We start from the raw sequence: 22,391 nt of genomic DNA on the forward strand, positions 1-22,391 counted from the left end.
TCAAACGCTACAATGTTATTCGACGGACGAACGAAACGCAGCCTCAAAATTATATACGGGACCAAAAAATACCTAATCTCAATCATTTTCTGCAATGACAACACCAAGAACAGACTAATTGTGTATGGCAACAAAAACGCAACACAGTTCTGATCTTTCAAATTATCGTACAAACTGAATAATAGAAAGGTATAAGGAAGTATCATTAGGTATTTAGCGAATTCATATTTTCCATACCACCGGTTCCAAACATAAAATGTATAATGACGGTTATCTGCTAGTAAATAGGGATGTGCTATAGTGTTAAAGTGAATTATGAGGGCGAATAAAATGGAATACAACACTATTTTAGTCTTATTTCTCATCATAAGTCTCAAAGTAGATGGTATTTTGGCAATTACATATGGCAATGCAAAGACACCATAAAAAATCAAAAAATATAGCATCTGTGGTAAATGCAAGGAAGCTTCATGGGCTGTCTTATCACCGACTACTAAAGAGCCGTTTTTAAAAACAAAAACTAGAAACGAAACTAAAGTTACACTATGAGTAATTATAATAAGCCAGTCTTGTGCGGTTAAGAACTTGAAAAACGTTCCAAAACATGTTGTTATATGATATCCCAGAGCTAAGAATACATCGTTAATACTGTAGTAGCGTTTCAACTTTGATGCATCAACATCCTTAGCGATAACAGAATTGGTGCTTAAATTAGATTTTGTTAAATACTTATTACCAAAAACTCTAGAACTCTTTATCATAATATCTAGCATTTTGTGACCTAATACCATAGCTACATAGACTACATTAGTCTGTCGCATCAGCACACTACACATGCCAAAAACCAGAATAAAAAATTTATGCTTACTCGTAAAACATAATCTTGAAAATGCAAGCAGAAATGTCAATGATAATGTATCAGTATAATACACATGGGAGAAGAAATACAACGGAGGCAACAGAGCCAAATTGAATGCCTGCAACACAATTTTAAACTGGCTCTCCGAGTTACTACCATAAATGAACTTTAAAATTGACGAGAAAATCATGAGGTTTACACATGAAGCAACTAGGTTCACGAAACGTAAACTATATGTGTCGCATTCAAAGTATGTGCCTACAGTAGCAGCGGTTACTAAATATAGCCCTGGTAGAGTTGTTATTTTCGGGTCCCAGTGTGAGAAGTTACGTTGGCAGTAAGCGATACCCTGAGGGATGTGGAACAGCTCATCGATGACTATTTGTGTAGTGTCATGGACTTTGTCGAAGATCAGCTTTGATGTTGTGAAGTAGAAAGCCAGAGCCAGCAGCAGGAACAAGTAGTATTTACGGGTTGGTTTCATGGCAGCAGTTTCAGATCTGAAATTAATTTAATTTTTTTTATTTATTTATTTACAAACATGGATGGAATTATAAACAGGCAGGTCTAGATGTGATGCCCTGTTAAGACATTAGGACACAAGAATATTAGAGGGCCAATTAAGTATTTATACAACTTTGTTAAAAATTTACTGCAGATGACATAAAATGTTTTTATTATCCAAATCATTTTCTAAGACCACGGTAATCAGGCACCAACAGCCATAAACAGAAAAAAAGAGCAAGTTTTTTTTTAATACAATTATAAATTAGTTAACTTATATATTAAAGGCAAATGAGCATGAGAGACTTGTGTGGTGTCGGGTTAGAATTACACCTCTCCATTTCTTCCGTGGATGTTGTAAGAGGCGCCTGAGGATAGGTTAAGGTATACCATAGGCAACCTGTCACTATTGTACCGTTTTTGTCAAACTTAAAACCTAAATTTGCTTAAAGTGGCTCCGAAGCGGTAATGTTTTGTGTGCTCTACCTACCCCATTTGGGAATAAAGGCGTGATATTTGTGTGTGTGTGTGTGCATTGCATTGTTTTCCTCAAAATCACAGTGAAAAGCGGTGTGTAGCTTGTTCATTAAACATATTTTGCCCTCAACCTCAAGTATCAACCCTCACCTCGGCTCGGGTGAAATAAATCTATAGGTCATTATTATATGCTTTAATTATTATTAAACACTCCATGAAATTAGACAGTCTGACTATATCAAAGGGGGCCTACACTTTTTTAATTAAGCCTAAGACATGGTTCACAAGCTTTATTATTTTATATATTATTTCAAAATTCTTAAGATTCTTTTTTCAATTAATGAATGAGGATATTTAAAAACCTTTTTTTTTATAAGACTGCCTCAATCCAGAATGGTGTAGAAAAAAAAAACAAATGCGAAAATGTACACTGGGTGTTTGTATCTTCACAGGCATATTATTATTTAGACTCAGGAAGTACCTATCATGAAAAATATTGAAATTATTTTTAATTTATAAAATACTGAAATGAAACAAACATTACCTAAATAAATTATTTTTTTTCACCTTTGTTCTCAACAGAAACATTGAAGCCAATACATTTAGATAAGATTATTACAAATTAATTTTAGTTTCATACCTACAAGGCAAGGCGTGTCTGTTATTTGTAAAAAATATCAACAGGAAAAATTGAGGTTACATGACAAATATTTACCTGTATTTATGTATGCGATGCCGCTGCAAGCGGGGAAGTAGAGTGGTTAGATGCTAATAAATGTTTATTTTACAATGAAATGGCAAGTTTCTTATCAGAAAATAGTAGGATATAGCAGACCGGCCTCAACCGGCATATTTGTAACAATGGCAATTTGGCAATGGCGCCGATCATCTGCAGGGCTACTACGAAACTCGAAGTTCGTATCGTACCGTCCCTCTCGCTCTCGTATTAAATAGTGTAAGTGTCGGAGGGACCGCACGACTCGCACGACATGAACTTAGAGTTTCGTAGTAGCCCTGCTAAATCTTTTTGACATTGACTTGACAGTAGTTGACAGTAGGCTGCAGGGCTACTACGAAACTCGAAACTCGAAGTTCGTATCGTACCGTTCCTCTCGCTCTCGTATTAAATAGTATAAGTGTCAGAGGGACCGCACGACACGAACTTCGTAGCCCTGCTGAGGCTGTCAGCTTTTTCTTTAATTGCTCTCATCTGGTAATGACTTAAATTATTTGATCATATCTATATGCATTATAAAAAAAATCCTTAAAATCGTACGATCGATCGTGGATCGATCCATGAATATTGGATGTCATCTTTCTATCATTCAGTTAAGAAAAATTTGTTACTTCGTTAAATATAGTACTAACTATAGAAATGATTTATTCGTTGCGGTTTTCCCGCTCTTCAGTCTCCTCTCCATAGTTTGCCGATCAATCTAAACCACACAATCTTAATTAATCTTTATTTTTATTAGTTTTGGCCTTTTTAAACATGTTAAATAAAAAGTAAATAAAGTATGCTGTATGAATGACATTTTCTTTGCCCATCCTTAGATAAATGAATGAAAAAGTAAAATATAAACACATTTGACATAACGGTCGCTTGCTTATTTCAAACTTTGTTCTATCTATTATCATTTATCTGAATAATAACTATAATAAACAGTGATTTTGTTTATTTAACGAAAATTTGACTTATGCTTTAAAGTCTTCTAAAATGGAAGCAAACGACTTCATCACGAAACTGAAAGCAAATGGTTCAGAAAAAGATGTCCATGATTTGGCATCAGTTACTGCTGATTATAAGGCAATCAGTGCAAAATTACCATCAAAAGATAAAGGACCGTTCTCATTAAACGTCCTTTGTATACTTTGCAGGTATTTGAACGTTCAGGAAGGATTTTTTGTAAGTTTTTTGCACTTTCAGTGCTTTATCAAAAGTGGTGTTTTTTTTGACAGAAACCTTGACAAAGTCCCGTCGTGGAGCGACAAGATTGACTGCAAGGAGCTTCTGACGCTATCGCTTGATTGTGTGAGGGAGACTAGAGGCCTGGAGCGCCCGGAACGAGTCAAAACCCTGGCGTGCGTGTATCACTTACATAAGCATGTTGTGAGGCAGGTAAGGTCTATCTATACTCTAAGTCATAGTTAACATAGACCTCTTGTCTTGTTTTCTTTTTACATTTTTGGGGTCTTAAGTATTTTTGGTTAAAGATTAAACTTTCACAAACTTATCAACTTGTGATCATGGCTGCTGCAATTATTATTATGAAGGACAGATTTTTTCAAATTGCTCTAATGGGTTTGTCGAGGCACACATAGTTAAATATATAAACAGACAAACATATTGAATAATTATTTTCACACACAAAACTACACCGGTGCATAAAAACAGCTGTTACTTTTTTTCACAGTCTTGTTGATTATCACTATTATGATTTTTTTTCAGCCTTCCCATCCTCCTCCGGAGTTGGTACTGAAGTTATCATATATGCCATTTGAGTGTGACTCAGAGAACATTCTTACAGAGTACTGCAAGACTTACTGGAACCTGCTAGCTGACCGATTCATGTTCATAGAAAAACTAAAAACAGGCAGACGTGCCATCATCAAGCTTCTCCCCAAACTAACGGAAGACATTCTAAAAGTCATACAGATGTATGATAGCATACAATTCTGCCACACCATCCTAGTGTTTGTATTGAAGAAGCTACACTTTTTATATAACTGCGAATATGCTAAAGACTTAAATGGTGTCTTCGGAAAGATTTTCGAAAGTCTGTCATCCAAGAAAGACGCGAAGCAATTTAAAAAACTCAGCGAAAAGGAGATTTTGGAGTTGTATGTGAAATTTAATGACAGTTTTTATGTTATTACGGAAAATGCGACGAAACTGCAGTTTAAGGATTCTTGTTTGAATGCAGCTGTCCGAACCAGCATTTCGTTCCTTGGGCATGCACCTGACATGTTTCATTGCCTTCAGACATTCTATCTAAACTCATTTTGTTGCATTTTAACTGAACAAAACAGCCCGACTTTCAGTGAAACAGTACTTAACAGTTTGATAATATCTTGCGAAACTACAGAGAAATTAGGTTATTTCAAAGCTATGAAAGCCACATATCCTTACATCAACCAAATGTTACGACTATACATAGAATACAGTCTATCAAAAACAAGAGAATTCACAGAGGACTCGCAAGAAAACTGCCTCAAATTGATAATACTTTTACTTGATAAGCTACAGAACACAGCACAGTTGCTGAAGTGCGATAACTGCAAAATAAAATCAGGTCTTCACGACGCTTTACGGCTTTCGTTTCTAGCAAAAAACTTCATTTCATCTTCTCTAAACGCCAACTTAAAAATCACCAAAATACTGCCTGTGTATCACACTATTATAGCAAAACAACATGCTATTTTGACAGAACTGTGTCGTCTAGGCTGCTTGAACCATGAGAAATGTCTAAGGAAACTACAAACGGACATACACAACACAGCTATATTACTAAATAAAGCTGAACACTATGCTTCTGCTATAACACTCTTTGATTTATACTTGAAACACGAATTCATACACTTTAAGAGTGAGCAAGATTTGAAGAACATAAGTCGAGCACTCTATAACAAAAGTATATGCGAGTTAGATTGTAAGTTGTACGAGGAAGCTCTTGTAGATGCATTTTTGAGTTTGGTTTTTGCTCAGCCCGACGGTTTAAGCTCTGAGAAATACATGAGCTTAGTTATGGATGTAAAAGCTAAGTCCCTGAAAGCCAAGGATGATGATGATGAGCTCCAAATGATGTCCGTTCTGGATGCTTGCGTGGTTTCCGTGGAGAAACGTTTGTATGGAAACCTGAAGCCGTTCTTCTGTACTTTGAAATTCAGGTAAATGTTTGAAAACTTTATGCATATCCTTTCTTAGTGCAAATCTGAGGTTGTGAGACGAGTTTGCCATCGTATTCACTTTTTCCTTAAACTGCCGACGTGTGACAGAAAGAAGTGGTGAAAAGTTAGTCAATGAGGCTCTGGTAGATAAGACTGTGAAAATCCTGCCGCTAAACATTAGTGTTTAGAACCATTATCTTCAACATTTAAATTATTAGTAATGGGCCGAAAATCTTAGTAGGTACTAGAAAACTGTAATTTGTCATAAATGTACATAATAATACGCCAATAAAATGGTAGTTTACAGAAAAAAAAAGATACCTCCCACTACTTTACAGTCTACCCATGGTAACATTGGATAGTAGGTCTTTAAAAATGTACAGTTTCAAATCCAAAATTAAATCCCTCCCAGTTAACTGTTTTTTTTTCCAGTGCCCTCCTGAAGCATGAATACTCCATGTACGCCAAACTGTGGCCTTCTATAGTGCCCATCGCTGGGGTGTGGACGGCTCTCTACAAAATGACGAGAGGGAAGCAACCGTCGTGGATAATTGGTAAGACAATAGAATAGAATAAAGCAATTGGCGCTAGTATCGTAATGCGGGATTTACACTCTCGCCTCGTGCCTCGCCTCGCGCCTCGCCTCACGCCTCGTCTCGTGCCTCGCCTCGCGCCTCGTCTCGTATCTCGGCCCGCGGCTCGCATGATCGATGGTAATAAGCTTCCTGTTTGCTCTCGTGGCGAGTTCAGTTGTCTTTGAGCTTACAACCTGCGCAGCACAACGTTCAAACTCAAATGAAGCGAGAGCGCGAATAAACACCAAGCTCGCGTTAGTCGCGAGGTTCTTTGACTCATGCCCAAAAACTGGTCACACACTTACCTCGTACCTCGCCTCGCGAGTGTAATTGCGGTGTTATGTGGTCACTGTAAGACCACACACAAATCACACAAACCCATCTATCACCACCACCACACTACACTGACGCAACAACGTAACAACATCGGTTGTGTTGCTCTGAAGATGAGCTCTGGTTGAGTTCGAAACGCGTCAGGTGGTTTTGTGTGATTTGTGTGTGTTCTTACAGGAGGAACTGTATGAACACGCATATCCCACTTTATATTATAAATGCGAAAGTTTGTGTGTGTGCGTGTGTGTTACTCCTTCACGCTAAAACGGCTGGACGGATTTGGATGAAATTTGGTATGTATATAGCTGGACATCTGGAATAACATATAGGCTACTTTTAATCCCGATATTCCAACGGGATAGGGTTAAAATCTCGAAATAATAACCGTTGGGCTTAGAGTCACGAAATTTGGCATAGTGGCTTTTAATGCGATGTCAATGAAAACCACGATGTAATATTCGGGAATTCCCACGGGAATTTTTAAAATCCCGGAATGTTAATGCAACTGCTGTATCTGTAGATTTACGCGTGCGAAGCTCTTGTCTTGCATAAACTTAGCTATCATAAGGTCGCGGGTGAGCAAAGAAATTCTTTTAGTTCATACATAACATCTAATTTAACTGGCTTTATATGTTTTTTTCAGCCGAACCGGACACACTTGACACTTTGTACACAATCATCATGGACACACCCACACACGTCCGCACGATACACAACGCTCACTACAGCGACATAGTGGCGGGTCTGCTGACCTCTATGCCCCGTGGGACGGTCAAACTGAGCGTGGTCGAAGCTACGCTACTGTTTCTGAAGGCTGAGTACTGTGTGGCCGAGGCGGCGCAGAAGTATGAATGGAAGATTAAAGACCAGGTGACTATTTGACTTGCTGTGTTCGGGACATCGTGAGAGTTGCGGGCAACCTGTGGGTGCAAATGGCGAGTTGTCCTTCGTTGCGGCGTTCTAAGGGGCCTCCCGCTTCGTACAGCAGCGGACGTCTTCTGGCTGATGATGATGGATTTGAATTTTTGGCATGTACATAGCTGGATCCCCGTGAAGCCGTGCTGGCCTAGTGGTTTGACCTATCGCCTCTGAAGCAGTGTCGTGGGTTCAAACCCCGGCTCGCACCTCTGAATTTTTCGAAATTCATGTGCGGAATTACATTTGAAATTTACCACGAGCTTTACGGTGAAGGAAAACATCGTGAAGAAACCTGCACAACCTGCAAAGGAATACAATGGTGTGTGTGAAGTTCCCGATCCGCACTGGGCCCGCGTGGGAACTGCGGCCCTAGCCCTCTCATTCTGAGAGGAGGCCTGTGCCCAGCAGTGGGACATATATAGGCTGGGATGATGATGATGATGATGAGATAGCTGGACGTCTGGAATAATACATAGGTAATTTTTTATCCCGTTATTCAATCTTATTTGTTGTCTCGTCAGAACATGGACCCAGACCTGGTGCCATGTACCCGCACCGTGCAGCAAGAGCACGCCGCCCTGCTGCCTGCCGCGAGGGCCGTCGAGCTGTGGACTGCGATACTGCCTAACATAGACCAGGGTGAGTCTCTTATAAACATGCCAGTAGACGTGTAGGTACATGATACACTGTCAGGGCCACAGATATAGATTACACTAGATAACGCAAACACCTCAATCTGTATGAAAACCAACCGTGTCACTTTTTTATATCTACTGTGACGTCTCAAGAGCGAATTAGCGATGTCCGCCCGAAATCGATTCAAATGCGCCGTGGGGCTCGAGTCAGTCACTAGTCATGATTAGTCAGTTAGCGGTCAGTCTTTGTATGGGGCCAACCCCGACGTTTGGTCGGGGTTCGGACACGCGAAGTAGATGCATTTGCGTAATCCAGTGTAATCTATATCTGTGGTCAGGGCACTGCCATTTTCTTACAGTCTATATTCTATTTGTTCTAACATGATTCAAATGACACATGATGATTATGTAACTTTGTGAGGTGGTAACTATTTTTTTATTTTTTCCAACAGAGATATAATGCTTGACAAAATGAAATCGCATTAAAGCAGCTGATTGTTCGAATATTTGAAGTCAAATTTGCTAACAAATTGTTAAGTTACTGCGTAGGCACTGTGTTATATTAACTTACTTTCTTTAATGAACGCCTTTACAATGCTGTTTCAATAGGCCGCAATTGCTAGAGGTGAGGGTTATCGGTAAAAATCAAAAGCGGTAAAATAAACGATCTTATTATTAATTCGCAAGATTGTTCGTCAGACTCGGAAAGTGACACTCCAAGTGTTGAATAGATTCATCATCCCAGCCTACATACGTCCCACTGCTGGGCACAGGCCTCCTCTCAGAACAAGAGGGCTTGGCCATAGTTCCCACGCGGGCCCAGTGCGGATTGGGAACTTCATACACACCATTGAATTGCTTCGCAGATTTGTGCAGGTTTCCTCACGATGTTTTCCTTCACTGCAAAGCTCGTGGTAAATTTCAAATGTAATTCCGCACATGAATTTCGAAAAACTCAGAGGTGCGAGCCGGGGTTTGAACCCACGACCCTCTGCTTGAGAGGCGATAGGTCAAACCACTAGGCCATCACGGCTTTTTTATATTGAATAGATTATATTTTAAAATTCAAATAAGACTCAGTTCGATATCGTAACGTTTATACCAACAAATAATGCTATTGCCACTCTTAGCACTAGGTACATGCACAAGTATCGATAGTTTGCGTTTTAACAGTAGGAGGGACTCTAGTTCCGTCAGTTTGGCATCTGTCATTTGAATCATGTTAGAAAAAATAGAATATAAATTGTTTTTTTCTCAAACATGCTCGGAAATGTATGCGTTAATGTCACGAAATGGAGACATGAAGTTTCTCATTTATGGCTCCCTACCACCTCCCTACATAACTTCTTGGCCTAGGCCATGAAGTATGTATGAAAATCCATTATTGTCCGCTGCTCTAACTTTTTAATTTTGCTTACTAACATTAAACTGACAAAGGAAAAGTTACGAACAGCCAACCACCACTACTCTGTAAGCATTTGCGATACTGCGATGCGATGCGATGCGATGGATGGATGGATGGATGGCTGGAATATTTCCTCACATTGTTTGAGAAAAGCACTATACAAACCTCGGCCAGAACAGGGATTGCTGGACTCGTTTTATCCGAACTCGTCCATCAATCCCTTACTTCATGGCCTCTGCAGTAATGTACTATTACAATTGTTCAGTACATTATTTATTTATTTATTCGATTTATTGAGTGGAGGAAATGGGGGGAGGCCTTTGCCCAGCAGTGGGACACATCTACAGGCTTCTAAATATAATAATATTCGATTTATTATTTAAGTATGTTTATCTGTTGCCTAGTATCCATAGCATAAGCTTTGCTTACTTTGGGACTAGGTCAATGAGGGTTTTCACGGAGGCGAAATATCACTAGATGGCGTTAGTGTCGTGAATCCGTTTGACGTTTGCTCGTGATTGGTTAAATAACTAAATGAGCCAATCGCAAGCAAACGTCAAACGGACTTCACGATACATACAATACAATACAATAACTCTTTATTGCACACCATACAGTAAACAGTACAGAGAACACAAGTATATACATAGAGATTTTCTAAGGTAAGCAATAGGCGGCCTTATCGCTTCAGAGCGATCTCTTCCAGGCAACCTTTACAATGGACACAAATAAGGAACATTTACTAACGCCATCTAGCGTTATTTCGCCTGTGAAAACCCTCAAGTGTCCCGTGATATTTATTTATTTACTAGCTGTTGCCCGCAACTCCGTCCGCGTAATATTCGTTTATGGATATCCCGCGGGAACTTTGCAATTTTCCGGGATAAAAACTATCCTATGTTCTTCGCCGGGACCCAAACTATCTGTATACTGAATTTCGTCACACGCGTTACGAACGCTTGCGTTCGAAAAACGTGGCGTTTGTATCGATACACATGCAAGGATCGCGTGGAAGGTCCCTTACTGTTCTAGTATTGTATTATATTTGTTTTGGATAGTTATTGAACTAAATGTAAACAAACTTCAGCTGACAGATTTGATATACATTCAAGAATTTAAAATTTTTACTTATCTATCATTGTAATACAAACAAGACTCGTGTATTTCAAGACAGAAACGTAAATATTTATATAGTTTTATGGGGGAATTTCAATATTTAATACACCAATTGATTTTGTTTTGTTTACATTTATTGAATACCTATCCAAGCCAAGCATAGTACTATGATGTTCCAATATAGTTGTACATTTTGTCCGCAGTCCCCCCGGAGGCGCTGGCGTGCCCGCTGGCAGTGTTGCGTGTGTCGTTGCAGCGGCTGTTGCACGCGAGACGCGCGCACGCGTTGCAACTCGCGCACGTCGCCGCGCACCTCGCCAGGAGGGCTGAGGACAGGTCAGCCCGTTGGTCTAGATCGTTATACACACACAGACATCACGCCTGTATTCCCAAATGGGGTAGGCGGAGCACACGAAACGTTACCGCTTCGGAGTCACTTTTGGGCCAATCAACTATTTTACCGACACTTTGGGCGTCTATTGCGTTACCAAAATTGTCTCTGGCGTTACCAAAAAATCGTACTTCCAACAAGATATTTCAAGGTTTAATAGGTTGAACTTACGTAGGAGGCATGCATTCATGTACACCATCTATTTAAATTACAGAAAAAACATGTTTACTCACAAAAATCTGCAATTGTTTGAAAAATATCGCGGACAGATTAGTGTGGATAAAAAAGTTGATTGGCCCTTTTAGCAATGTTAGGTTTAGAGTTTGACAAAAACGGTACAATAGTGACTGGTTGCTAGCCTGTCCCCTAGGGTATACCTAAACCTATATCCATTGTCGCCTCTTACGACATCCACGGAAGAAATGGAGATCGTTATATTCCACCGTCAAAATAGTGGATGTACCATTAGCCAAATAAATTTTTAAACAAGTTCCTATCAAATGAATATGTTGCTAAAGTCGAACTTTCAAGTTGACAGACACGTCTATTAAGCTAGAGCATAAAAAGTCATTCTCAAGTCGAACTTTACGAGCATGAGATGTGAAATAGTAGATTAAAAGTGTCCCATGATATTTATAACAGTGGCCGTGGTCACGAGTAGACTAAAGTGTGGGGTGTCAAGTCTGCTTAGCAGCGCGAGTTCTTCGAACTACTCACACTTTACCCCCTGGTTAGAGAACCTGACTACGAAGCTTGAGGTCCCGGGGTCGATTCCCGGCCGGGGCAGATATTTGTATGAATAATTCGAATGTTTGTTCTCATGGCTTAGATGTTCAATATGTATTTAAGTATGTATTTATCTATACAACCTGGATTAAAACATAGGAAGCTTTTTATCCCGATATTCCCACGGGATGGTGATAAGAGTCATGAAATTTGGTATGTAGGTAGCATATAAAATTATACTTACTTGTCATGATAACAAGGGTCAAAATAGTATACACCTCTAACATATATCTAGTTTCATATCAAGATTGGTTTTTTGGAATCTTTTTGTATTTTTTATTTCAATTCCAAATTTTAAGTGACTAAGTAAGAAACACAAGCTGAGATATGAGGTGCATAGGGAAATTCGTGTCGGTACCGTTGACCATCAGTGGTGTAGCGGTATAGCACGCGGTACGGATTACCGAGGACCTGGGTTCGATTCCCAGTGATGGTCTTATTTTTCTGTTTTTTCTGTGCATCTATATTTCAGTTTGTATTTTCAATTTTAGTTTCATATCAATACCAAACCTTTTTAATAAACAGCGTCGTAAGAGTTTGGATCAAATAATGTTCTATTTAATTGTCAGTGTTTGTCAGTGCCAAGGTGCAGTGGTAGGGTTGCTATGGTCACCTTTAAACAAGATTATGTTTAGCAGGTTGACAGGTTGACGCAATATGTCATACTCAATCGGTAAAGCAGATTATCGCTCGTAGTGAACAGAAGAAAATATTTTTTTTTTTTTTTTTTTTTATTCGACTGGATGGCAAACGAGCAAGTGGGTCTCCTGATGGTAAAAGATCACCACCGCCCATAAACATCTGCAACGCCAGGGGTATTGTAGATGCGTTGCCAACCTAGAGGCCTAAGATGGGATACCTCAAGTGCCAGTAATTTCACCGGCTGTCTTACTCTCCACGCTGAAACACAACAGTGCAAGCACTGCTGCTTCACGGCAGGATTAGCGAGCAAGATGTCGGTAGCAATCCGGGCGGACCTTGCACAAGTCCTACCACCTAATAGATCTTAAGGTGACGAACCTTTTTTTACTCCGGCTGTACATACATCGCGTAACTCGCAGGGAGGCGTACCTGGAGGCAGCGGGGGTGGTCCTCTCCCAGGCGCGGCGCCCCAACGAGCCGCTGCGGCAGGCGTTAACGCTGGGCGCGGAGTGCGCCGCGCGGGCGCTCCCGGAGTCGGCGCTTGCGTTCATGTGCGACGCTGCCGTGAGTGAACTTTATTAACCCCCCACGCAAAAAGAGGGGTGTTGTAAGTTTGACCGCTGTGTGTCTGTCTGTGGCACCGTAGCTCTTAAACGGGTGGTCCGATTTGAATGCGGCTTTTTTTATTTGGAATCGGGTTTTCTAGCGATGGTTCTTAGACATGTTTCATCGAAATCGGTTCAGCCGTTTTTGAGATATTGAACTTTGAAGTGACGAAGTCTGGGTTTTTGTTTAAGCGCATAGAGGTGATTTTCCGCCGGCGAGGCGAGACGATAAATGGAATTTGTATGCATTCTCTCGCACCCGCCGGTGGAAAATTACCTTAACACAGGACGGCAGCGGGTCGGGAGTGGGGCGGGCCTATTTAAGTTCCCAATCCGCACTGGGCCTGCGTGGTGAACTACGGCCCAAGCCCTCTCATTCTGAGAGGAGGCCTGTGCCCAGCCAGTGGGACGTATATAGGCTGGGATGATGATGATATGAACAACATGTACGCAAAGGACTGGCCTGACATGGCGTCAGAACGGGGGTTGTGGAGGTTTAGAGGGGAGGCCTTTACCCAGGAGTGGGTCACTGTATAGATAAGGCAAATAAAAAATAATAATAACATCACACCGATGGCGGGCGATTTTATTATTTTGACTTTTGATTGGAGTCAAGTTTTTTTTTTTCAGATATTTTACCACAACACCGGTCAGCCGGGTACGTCGGCGCGCCTCATCCGGCTGGTTCAGGCGCACGTGTTGAGACAGACAGACGAACAGATCAACGATTCTATCGCGGTCGGCCGGCTGCTGGACGCCCAGGCTATGAACGGCGGTTTGAGTGCGAAAATCAATGCTCAGAGACATTATCTCACTGTTGGTAATAATGGTAAGTTATTCGATAAGTTGTGTATATACAATACAATAACTAGCTAACTAACTAATTGGCTGACTGACGAATCAATTAGCTGACTGACTAACAAAGTAGGTGATAAACTAATAAGTTGAATGACTAACTAAATAATAAGCTTACTAAATGACTAACTTAGTTGACTGACTGACTAATAAGCTGGCTGACTGACTAATTATATAGCTATAACTAATTATTGACTGACGAAATAATTAGCCAACTGACAAATCAATTAGCTGACAGTCTAAGTAGCTGATAAATTAATTAGCTAAAAAACAATTAATATGCTGACTAATTAATTAGCTGGCTGACGAACTGTTACCCGACTGATCAACTAAATATCTGACTAATAGGGGATATTATTGAAATTTTCTCCCGTCAGACTGCATATCGTATTATTTCAATATTTTTTTTGGAAATAAAGCTCTGCCGTTACTATCGATGTACAATATCATGTTATTTTGCTACTTATAAATATAAACATGATTTCAATAGGTACTAACACTCTTTGGTCATGATCTGTCATGGCGACAAAATATAAAGAGAACTGACGTTATCATGGGTTTGCGCTAGTGTCGCCCCCTGCGCAGAGCTTTGCCTAATATGCCCTATTAATTAGCTGACTAACTAACCAACTAGCTGACTGACTAAAGGCTAATCAGGAATATAAAAACCTGACGCGTAGGCAGCACTTCACGTTTCATATTGCAACATTCTTTACACTTACTATACGATACCTACCAGTCATATAGACAGCAGTGTCGGTGATGTTATTTAAAGGAATATTTTCTAATCCCTCGGACTTTTTCTGTAACAAATACATGGCATATACATTATGAATTATTTTCCTTCCAAGGTTATTGAGAAGTCCTTAGTCCCAGGGTCCAGGTTAACCGATGCTGAAGGAGCAACAAATAAATACGTCCGTCCGTTACGCCGTTTATTCAAGAAGGAAGAGACTACCCTATATACAAAAATCATGCGCTGTCTTAATCTACCTTCATACATCACAGTTATGGATAATCTTCGGCATTTTAACGCACAAAAACACAAAATACCACGCGCAAACAACGTTAACTTTGACAGCAATAGACAGATGACATTTGAATTTAGTGTTACCAGTGCAAGAAATTAGTTCTATTGGTGTTCCGCAATATGGCGAGGTATTTTATAATTCTAGTCATCAGCCTTTAATTAACTCACAGGCTGTGAAGATTGGTTTTTTGGAATCTTTTTGTATTTTTTATTTCAATTCCAAATTTTTACTTTTACGGTCATCCCGTAAAACCGAAATTGAAGCACCATCAGTGGTGTAGCGGTATAGCACGCGGTACGATTACCGAGGACCTGGGTCGATTCCCAGTGATGGTCTTATTTTTCTGTTTTTTTCTGTGCATCTATATTTCAGTTTGTATCTTCAATCACAGGCTGTGACTAATTATCCGTCTAAAGTATGTATTTTTGTTTTTCAGAGTCGTCGTGGTGCGCGCGCCACCGCCGCTCGTTGCTGCTCAAGCACCGGCTCAGCGCTGCCTCCGCCGCCGCGATACAGCTCACGCGGCGTCTCGGGCTGCACAGGCGGAGCCGCGCGGCGCTGGCTAGCGCGCTGGCCGCCGCGGCCGCTGAGGACAGGCTTGGGATGACTGCCGCCGCTATGGACACCGGACGCGTTGACAGTTCTAGGGTAAGCGAGTTCGTGCCTTTCCGCTCACTATACAGGGAGTCTGACCATGGGGTCTTTAAATCCAAGGTTGGATTCTACTCGCATAATTGAGCTACTTTTGTTCGGCAACTTTTTAAGAATTTGATCACTGTTCATTTAATTTCTTAGGGTTCCGTACCTCGAAAGGAAAAAACGGAACCCTTATAGGATCACTTTGTGGTCTGTCCGTCTGTCAAGACCCTTTTTCTCAGGAACGCGTGGAGGTATCAAGCTGAAATTTATATCAAATACTCAGGTCTACTGTCCCTTGGAGCTGTGAAAAAATCAAACTTCTAATCTAAGCCAACGTAATCAAAAGATACAGCCGTTTATGCCGCAAATTTTCGAAACTCGCAAGGGAATCAAAACCTACAGGGTACTTCCCGTGAACTCAGAATCTTGAAATTTGGTACGAAGCAACGTCTTATAGCACAGATAAAGAAAAAATTGCGATAACCGTAAACTTTTTGCTACATCATATAATAAAAACATTTATACGGAACCCTCGGTGCGCGAGTCCGACTCGCGCTTGGCCGGTTTTTTCCACACAGATTAAATGTAATTTTCAATGTATGCGATACAATACTAAATTTACGGCACATTGATAAATGTTTATCTTAGAGATGTCAAATAAATGTAGGTATGCATATATGTGTGTATGTTTATCCGTTGGCTAGTATCTATAATACAAGCTTTGCTTAGTTTGGGACTAGGTCAATTGGTGTCAAGTGTCCCATGATATTTATTCACGACTTTTTTTTTACCTGCTATTACCTGATTATTTTTAAAACTCCCATAACTTTTTTTTTTTTTTCAGGCGACTATCGAGCAACGTCTAAAGCACATAATCGGTCTACAAACAAACGAGCACGCCCTCCACAAGCCGCCAGTACAAGACACAAAAACTCTTTTCACTCCCGAACCCAAACACTTGGAAACAATGAGAGACGCGCAAATACTCAAAAAGAATCAGACAAGCCCCTCTATACCCATAGAGTATGTTGCCTCCTTTAAACTGCCAGAATTTTTCGACCACGACAAATCTTGTACATGTTATGCTTGTGAGACACCATCTTGTTACATATTAGCTTGTCAAATCATAGGTTTAGAAGCGACTGTGTATTTCAGAGCGAAAGAATTCGATATAGCCAAGAATTATTTCGACGGAGTGTTGAATTCTTTCTGTATTGTGGAGGATAAAGTGAAAATTGCTGTTAAGAAATTGAAGGAAAGAAAGTTTGAGAAGTACGTTGTTGATTTGGTTGAGAAGACTTATGAGAGTGAACTGTTGAATGTTGAGTTGGATACTCTAATAGAAGCGGCGTATTTCGAGCTATCACAACATAATTATGCCAAGTCTGATGATTATATCTATGTTAGAATACATGAGATACTTCAAATAGCTGACGTAGACGCGTATATGAAGAACGAAATTATGAATCTAATGACAGCTTCCGATGTTCTACGCAAATCTGATAAGATTAAGAACGATGTTGCCGACATCGAGAATGAGCTAGAAAATTTGAAACTAACGCCTACTAAAGAAATGAAAACGCCTGAATCTAAACCACTGAAGCCGCCTACCATTGCGAAAGTAGTCGTCAATAGAGAGGAGCTACCGGAATTGAAATGTAAAATACCTGTATTGAATTTCGATGAGCCAGAAGAAAAAGTGGTGCCAAAGAAGAAGATAGGTTTTAAAATACCGGTGCCTGTTACTAACAAGCCTTTGATAGAAGCTATGACACCCAGACCGACTAGATCTAGAGTTAATGTAATTGTGACTGAACCATCGGAAGAAAAAATCGATATTGATGTTGATAGCACGCCGCAAACTGACAAGTCAAAAGCGGAGTTTTTCACCCCGACAGAATCGACGCCTGACCAATTTTTCACGCCCATGACTTCAGTAAAAACTTATGCGAAGAAATCGCTGCGGCAAAATATTGTTAAGAATTTAGAAGAGGAGTTTACTAGTAAAGAAAAAGAGGGTATAGATAAGAAAGTGGATGCCAAGGAAAATAAAGTTAAAAATAAGGTTAACGTAGAACAGAAGAAGCAAGTAGAGACGGGGTCGTTGAAGTGTCTAAAAGATAGCAGGTTAAAGAGGTCGACCAGCCCTGGCAAGTTGGGGAATGAAGTGAAAGCGCGGCCTCGACGGTTGCCACGTCCCGCCAGTTATGTCGACAAGAAATGACAGCTGTCAAATGTCAAGTTGCCGACCAAAGACAATATAAAATGATAAAATCATTTGGGTCGATCGACTTTTTCATGTACTTCGTTGCCATGGTTACGTCCCTTGGACAACTCAATAAAATTATGAGTTTCTATTTTCGCCATATTTCACGGATATTTTTTTATCTAAGATGTCACGTTTTATCATGATTAACTCGTTTATTTGTTCAACACAGGTAGGTACATGATTGAGGTGTTATGTTAATCATGATTAATGAGTTTTCGATTTCTGTGGTTAAAATTAATCGAAGTCGTAGTTACAAACCCACTTTTTATGGACTATCTCCTAAGCACATTAGTAGCATATACCTATATACTATATTCGCTGGGAATGACAGCGGAAGAGTAAGAAAAAAAACAAATAATTTCAACGAAATATCGTAATTTACATAATATTCTACTCGATCATATATAGTATATTTTTTATCGAGGGACTAAATTAAGCCAATATATACCCGAGGTGGTTAGCTACCCGAGCTTTAGCGAGGGTGTCTATTTATCCGAGAGTTTATATTGACTTTAAGTCTCGAGGTGAAAACTCTATTTTTCACTTCGATTGCGAGAAAAAAAATAGTCATTTCTGTGAAAGAATTAATGCGTTTCTTATTCCTACTTTTAGAGCATGAGAAGTGCAAAATCTATACTGTCGATAATAATGTTGACCTTTTTTATTTCCTCCCTAAAATGGCACAATCAGTTTCTTCAAGATCACTGTTTTTGCCATTGTTCTTACAGTTAACTACGCGGCAGGTTACGTGACGCATATTTATAATAATGCACGGATACGTAAATTTCACTAGTAAATAGTGACAGTTGGTCCGCTAAAAGTTCCTTGTTTGGCCACGGCGCGCGCTGCGATCGATTCGTGGTTCCCACCTCCCACTTCGCACCCAGCGAATATTGTAAGTTTTTTTTTTAAGAAACTTCATTGTGTGGCTCTTGGACAACGAGAGAATAACAGAAGAAAAATTTGATTGACCCAATTACAAAGTACAGGTGTAGTGAGTAATCCTTTCCCGTCGTATTTTAACGGAAACGTTCGTGTATTGTGCCGTTTCACACACGCTAATAGTATATAGGTGTGTGAGAGGGAAGGTATGAAACAAACTCCGAATTGTAAAAACTGGCATTAATTTTCACTAGATAGATAATAAAATGCCCCTGCGTCAACTCGTACTTTTAATTTTAAATATTAGACATGATTTTGTACAGAAAGCTGCTAGGAACTCATTTAATAATCTTGAAATGATAATGTATTTTATTGATATTATAATAAATACCTTCAATAATAAATAGTAGCCTTTTCATTTGCTTAATTTAACCAGCGTTTTTTATTTTGTACTTGATTTCTCATACAAGGTTTTATTTATATTACTCGCCTGTAAACTAAACTCGCACTCTTATTTTAAGGCTTCTCATTGTCACTATATAACAATTACTATGGTCTGTCCCAGAATTCGAGATACTAAAATGACGTTTCATGTGTTACCTGTTTTTTGCGTCTCATAAATAGTGATGTGCCGCAACCGGTTATTACCGAAAGATTTTGTAGGTACCTATGTATGTATGTCGTAAAATATTAAGATATGAACGGATCCGTGATGTACTAAAATGTAGGGCACTTAGAACATTCTAGAAAAGGTAAAATAGGTCTAATAAAAATGCGACCGTTTTCGAGATATTTCGACTTTTTATAGATGTTGATGTTTAAGTTTCAATTTCATTCTAAGTAAGTTTTACATTAACTAAATAATATGAGAATAATGAATATTTGATTTATTATTCTATGATATGAATATCTAAATAAAAACACGAGAAAACGCACTGATCACATCCGATGACAATACGAGTAAAGTAACGAAAATCGGTTGAATACCACTTGAATACGAAAAACATGAACAATGACGTTGTGTGATCTCTGAGGGCCTACTCCGGAATTCGAAAATCAAAGTTCGTACCGTAACGTCCCTCTCACTTACGTATTAAATTAAATAGTAGTGTCAGAAGGACGGAACGACACGAACTTCGATTTTCGAATTCCGGAGTAGGCCCTCAGAGATCACACAACGTCATTGTTCATGTTTTTCGTATTCAAGATTTCGTATGCAAAACTCGAACTTCGTATGTTGCCGTCCCGCTGACGCTTATCTCATTCAATACGCGAGTGAAAGGGACGGTGCCATACGAACTTCGTTTTTCTAGTTTTGTAGTAGCCCCTCTGTATTATTTTTTACGTTGGCACTAAGTGATGAACACTGTATTTTTACCTGTACTTAGATTTCATCACTTTATCGTATGATAAAGTAAAATGGAAAGTAGAATATTGAATGCATTAATGTTATTTTTGCTATCGTAAAATAAACATTTTATCGGTTATTTACGAAACCGAAATCACGGAGCAACACTGTTCCTTTTATGCTGGCCACATTATTTTTACGTTTGACATTTCAGACTGTCATTTTAGTATCTCGAATTCTGGGACAGACATAAACTACCGTTAGTCAATCCATTGTCGCCTCTAGGAATGGGTGAAGAATGGGTGAAGAATTAGGACAAACCAAAGTATTTGCTTTCATTAATTTTATTATTCATTAACATCTATTTGATAGCAACTAGAATAAAATTACGACACAATTTGTGCTACAATATAAAATTAACTGCCTTTATTTCTACGAAAACGTCCAGACGCAAATAAAAATTAAATATCAAATCATAAGCAGTTATTGTCCTATGACACACAAGGCTCAGTTTCATTGGTCGATAACTCTGTCCACATACAGCGTGCGGTGACATGCAGGCCCTATGGCATGCGTTATGGAAATTTCCCGTGCCCCGCATGCGGGCTCTGCCGACCAATGAAAACGGTACCCCAAATGCGGGCCTAAGGCAATCTTCCGTACTCCGGGATCGACCAATGAAACTTGAGCTTTAGACATACATAAATAGTTAGTTGCTAAATATACCTAGTGCCATCCACAAAGACGCGTGATTTTGACAAAATTAGTCATTAATGACATTGTAATAAGAACCACGACACGCGTCATCGTGAATATAACCTATCCCTTTCGAACCCAGCCGTTACGATCGTGCGGGTTAACTGCATTTGAATTTGACATGGATTGTGCATAAGGTACACTGTCATAACTCTAGCATTTGAATTTTGAACTTGACATGAACTTTACATAAAGTTCATTGTCGTAATTCTTTTCATATTTGGCTGGGTTCGAAACTATACTATAATTCCAGATTAAAGGCTCTTGCAGGGTGCGGGAAGAATATATTTTTGCCTGACATTTGCTATTACAGTCATGGTACGTCATGGTATTTGTGGAGGCCTTTAACAGATTTGAATGAAACAGCAAGAGTTACCACCGTAATAAAACTCTTTTACAAATCAACGTACTTAAAAAGAGCTCCTGGCGATATACCTGCGCAGTGAGCGAAATATGGACCAAATTGGCGGCGGAGCAGTGCGGGACGCGGGAGGGGGCGTAGGAGCGCGCGCGCGGCCGTCACGCCATTGGCTTGTTAGTTGACAGATGCGCAAACGTATCCCCTCCACTAGCCACCTAGAGCTCTTTTTACGTGCGTTGACTTGTACGTCATAAAACCGCATCGAAATCGATGCATCCCTTTGAGAGCTACGACGCCACAGATAGACATTGGCATTAAACTAATAACACCCCTTTTTGCGTGGGGGTAAAGATACCAATTAAATAAACATTAGTAAGTTGCTCATAACCTTTATTCATTATTTGTCAGCTTTCTCAAAAAGGACAGCATTTTATTTACATTTTGATGTTATTGTCCTATTAACCTCTTCACCGCCACAAAACAAACGAAGTGTCGTGCTCTGTACGCCACAGAAAAACCAGCGACAAATCAACTTGCACTGCAGAAGGATTAATTTAGAGTTGAATGTTGGTCATGTGACCATGGCGTGTGAAGCATTCCATTGGCTGTCACGACTGGATGACTGGCGAAGAAGAGGTTAAAACTAAACTCCCTTATATATCAAAGTTCACATGCATAGATTGTTTACCAACATCTAGGGTCTTTGCCCCTTGAAAAATTGGGTAGTTTTCTGGGTAAAAAAATAAAAATTCTACTTAATCCGCCACTTAGATTATTATAACATATTGGATAAGTATTATTTCTTTAGTCAATCAAACAAAAAAATTACAGCTATGAAGCGCGTCCAATCTCGAGAGTGGGGACCCGTGACGTCACTATGTGCTAGTGCCGCACGGCGGTGACGTCACGCAGAACTTTTAACCTTTTCGCCGGCACGTCAAATACAAAAGACATCACCCATACGCCAGGCAATGTCTTAAATTGAACCTTAACACAGGTTAACGAAGGTTGCTTTTGCATTGAAGTAATGGACGTATATATAGGTCGTTGACGTGGAACCGGCGGTGCGTATATATGTCGTTGGCGTGGAAAAGGTTAAGACGTGGTTCACACGGC

At 39.8% G+C, this 22,391-nt stretch overlaps 2 protein-coding genes across 2 annotated transcripts; one reads left to right on the top strand and one right to left on the bottom strand.

Annotated features, from left to right (window-relative positions):
- On the bottom strand, positions 1-2,756 carry LOC141442719 (dol-P-Glc:Glc(2)Man(9)GlcNAc(2)-PP-Dol alpha-1,2-glucosyltransferase-like; the record flags this gene model as incomplete). Its single annotated transcript, XM_074107791.1, is given in 2 exon segments — positions 1-1,359; positions 2,556-2,756. A coding segment is annotated over 1 exon segment (1,343 nt), but the record flags the coding sequence as incomplete, so codon positions are not given.
- A 686-nt stretch (positions 2,757-3,442) lies between these two features.
- LOC141442992 (uncharacterized) lies at positions 3,443-19,313 on the top strand. The gene is made up of 11 exons (XM_074108205.1): positions 3,443-3,718; positions 3,800-3,959; positions 4,290-5,728; positions 6,161-6,282; positions 7,280-7,506; positions 8,076-8,193; positions 10,914-11,046; positions 12,949-13,093; positions 13,765-13,963; positions 15,457-15,668; positions 16,504-19,313. The coding sequence occupies exons 1-11, from the start codon at positions 3,558-3,560 to the stop codon at positions 17,881-17,883; spliced, it is 4,296 nt and encodes a 1,431-aa protein (XP_073964306.1). The 5' UTR covers positions 3,443-3,557; the 3' UTR covers positions 17,884-19,313.
- The last annotated feature ends 3,078 nt before the right edge of the window (positions 19,314-22,391 follow it).

The sequence above is a fragment of the Choristoneura fumiferana genome, chromosome 26 (assembly GCF_025370935.1).
Source record: "Choristoneura fumiferana chromosome 26, NRCan_CFum_1, whole genome shotgun sequence".
Taxonomy (NCBI): Eukaryota; Metazoa; Arthropoda; class Insecta; order Lepidoptera; family Tortricidae; genus Choristoneura; species Choristoneura fumiferana.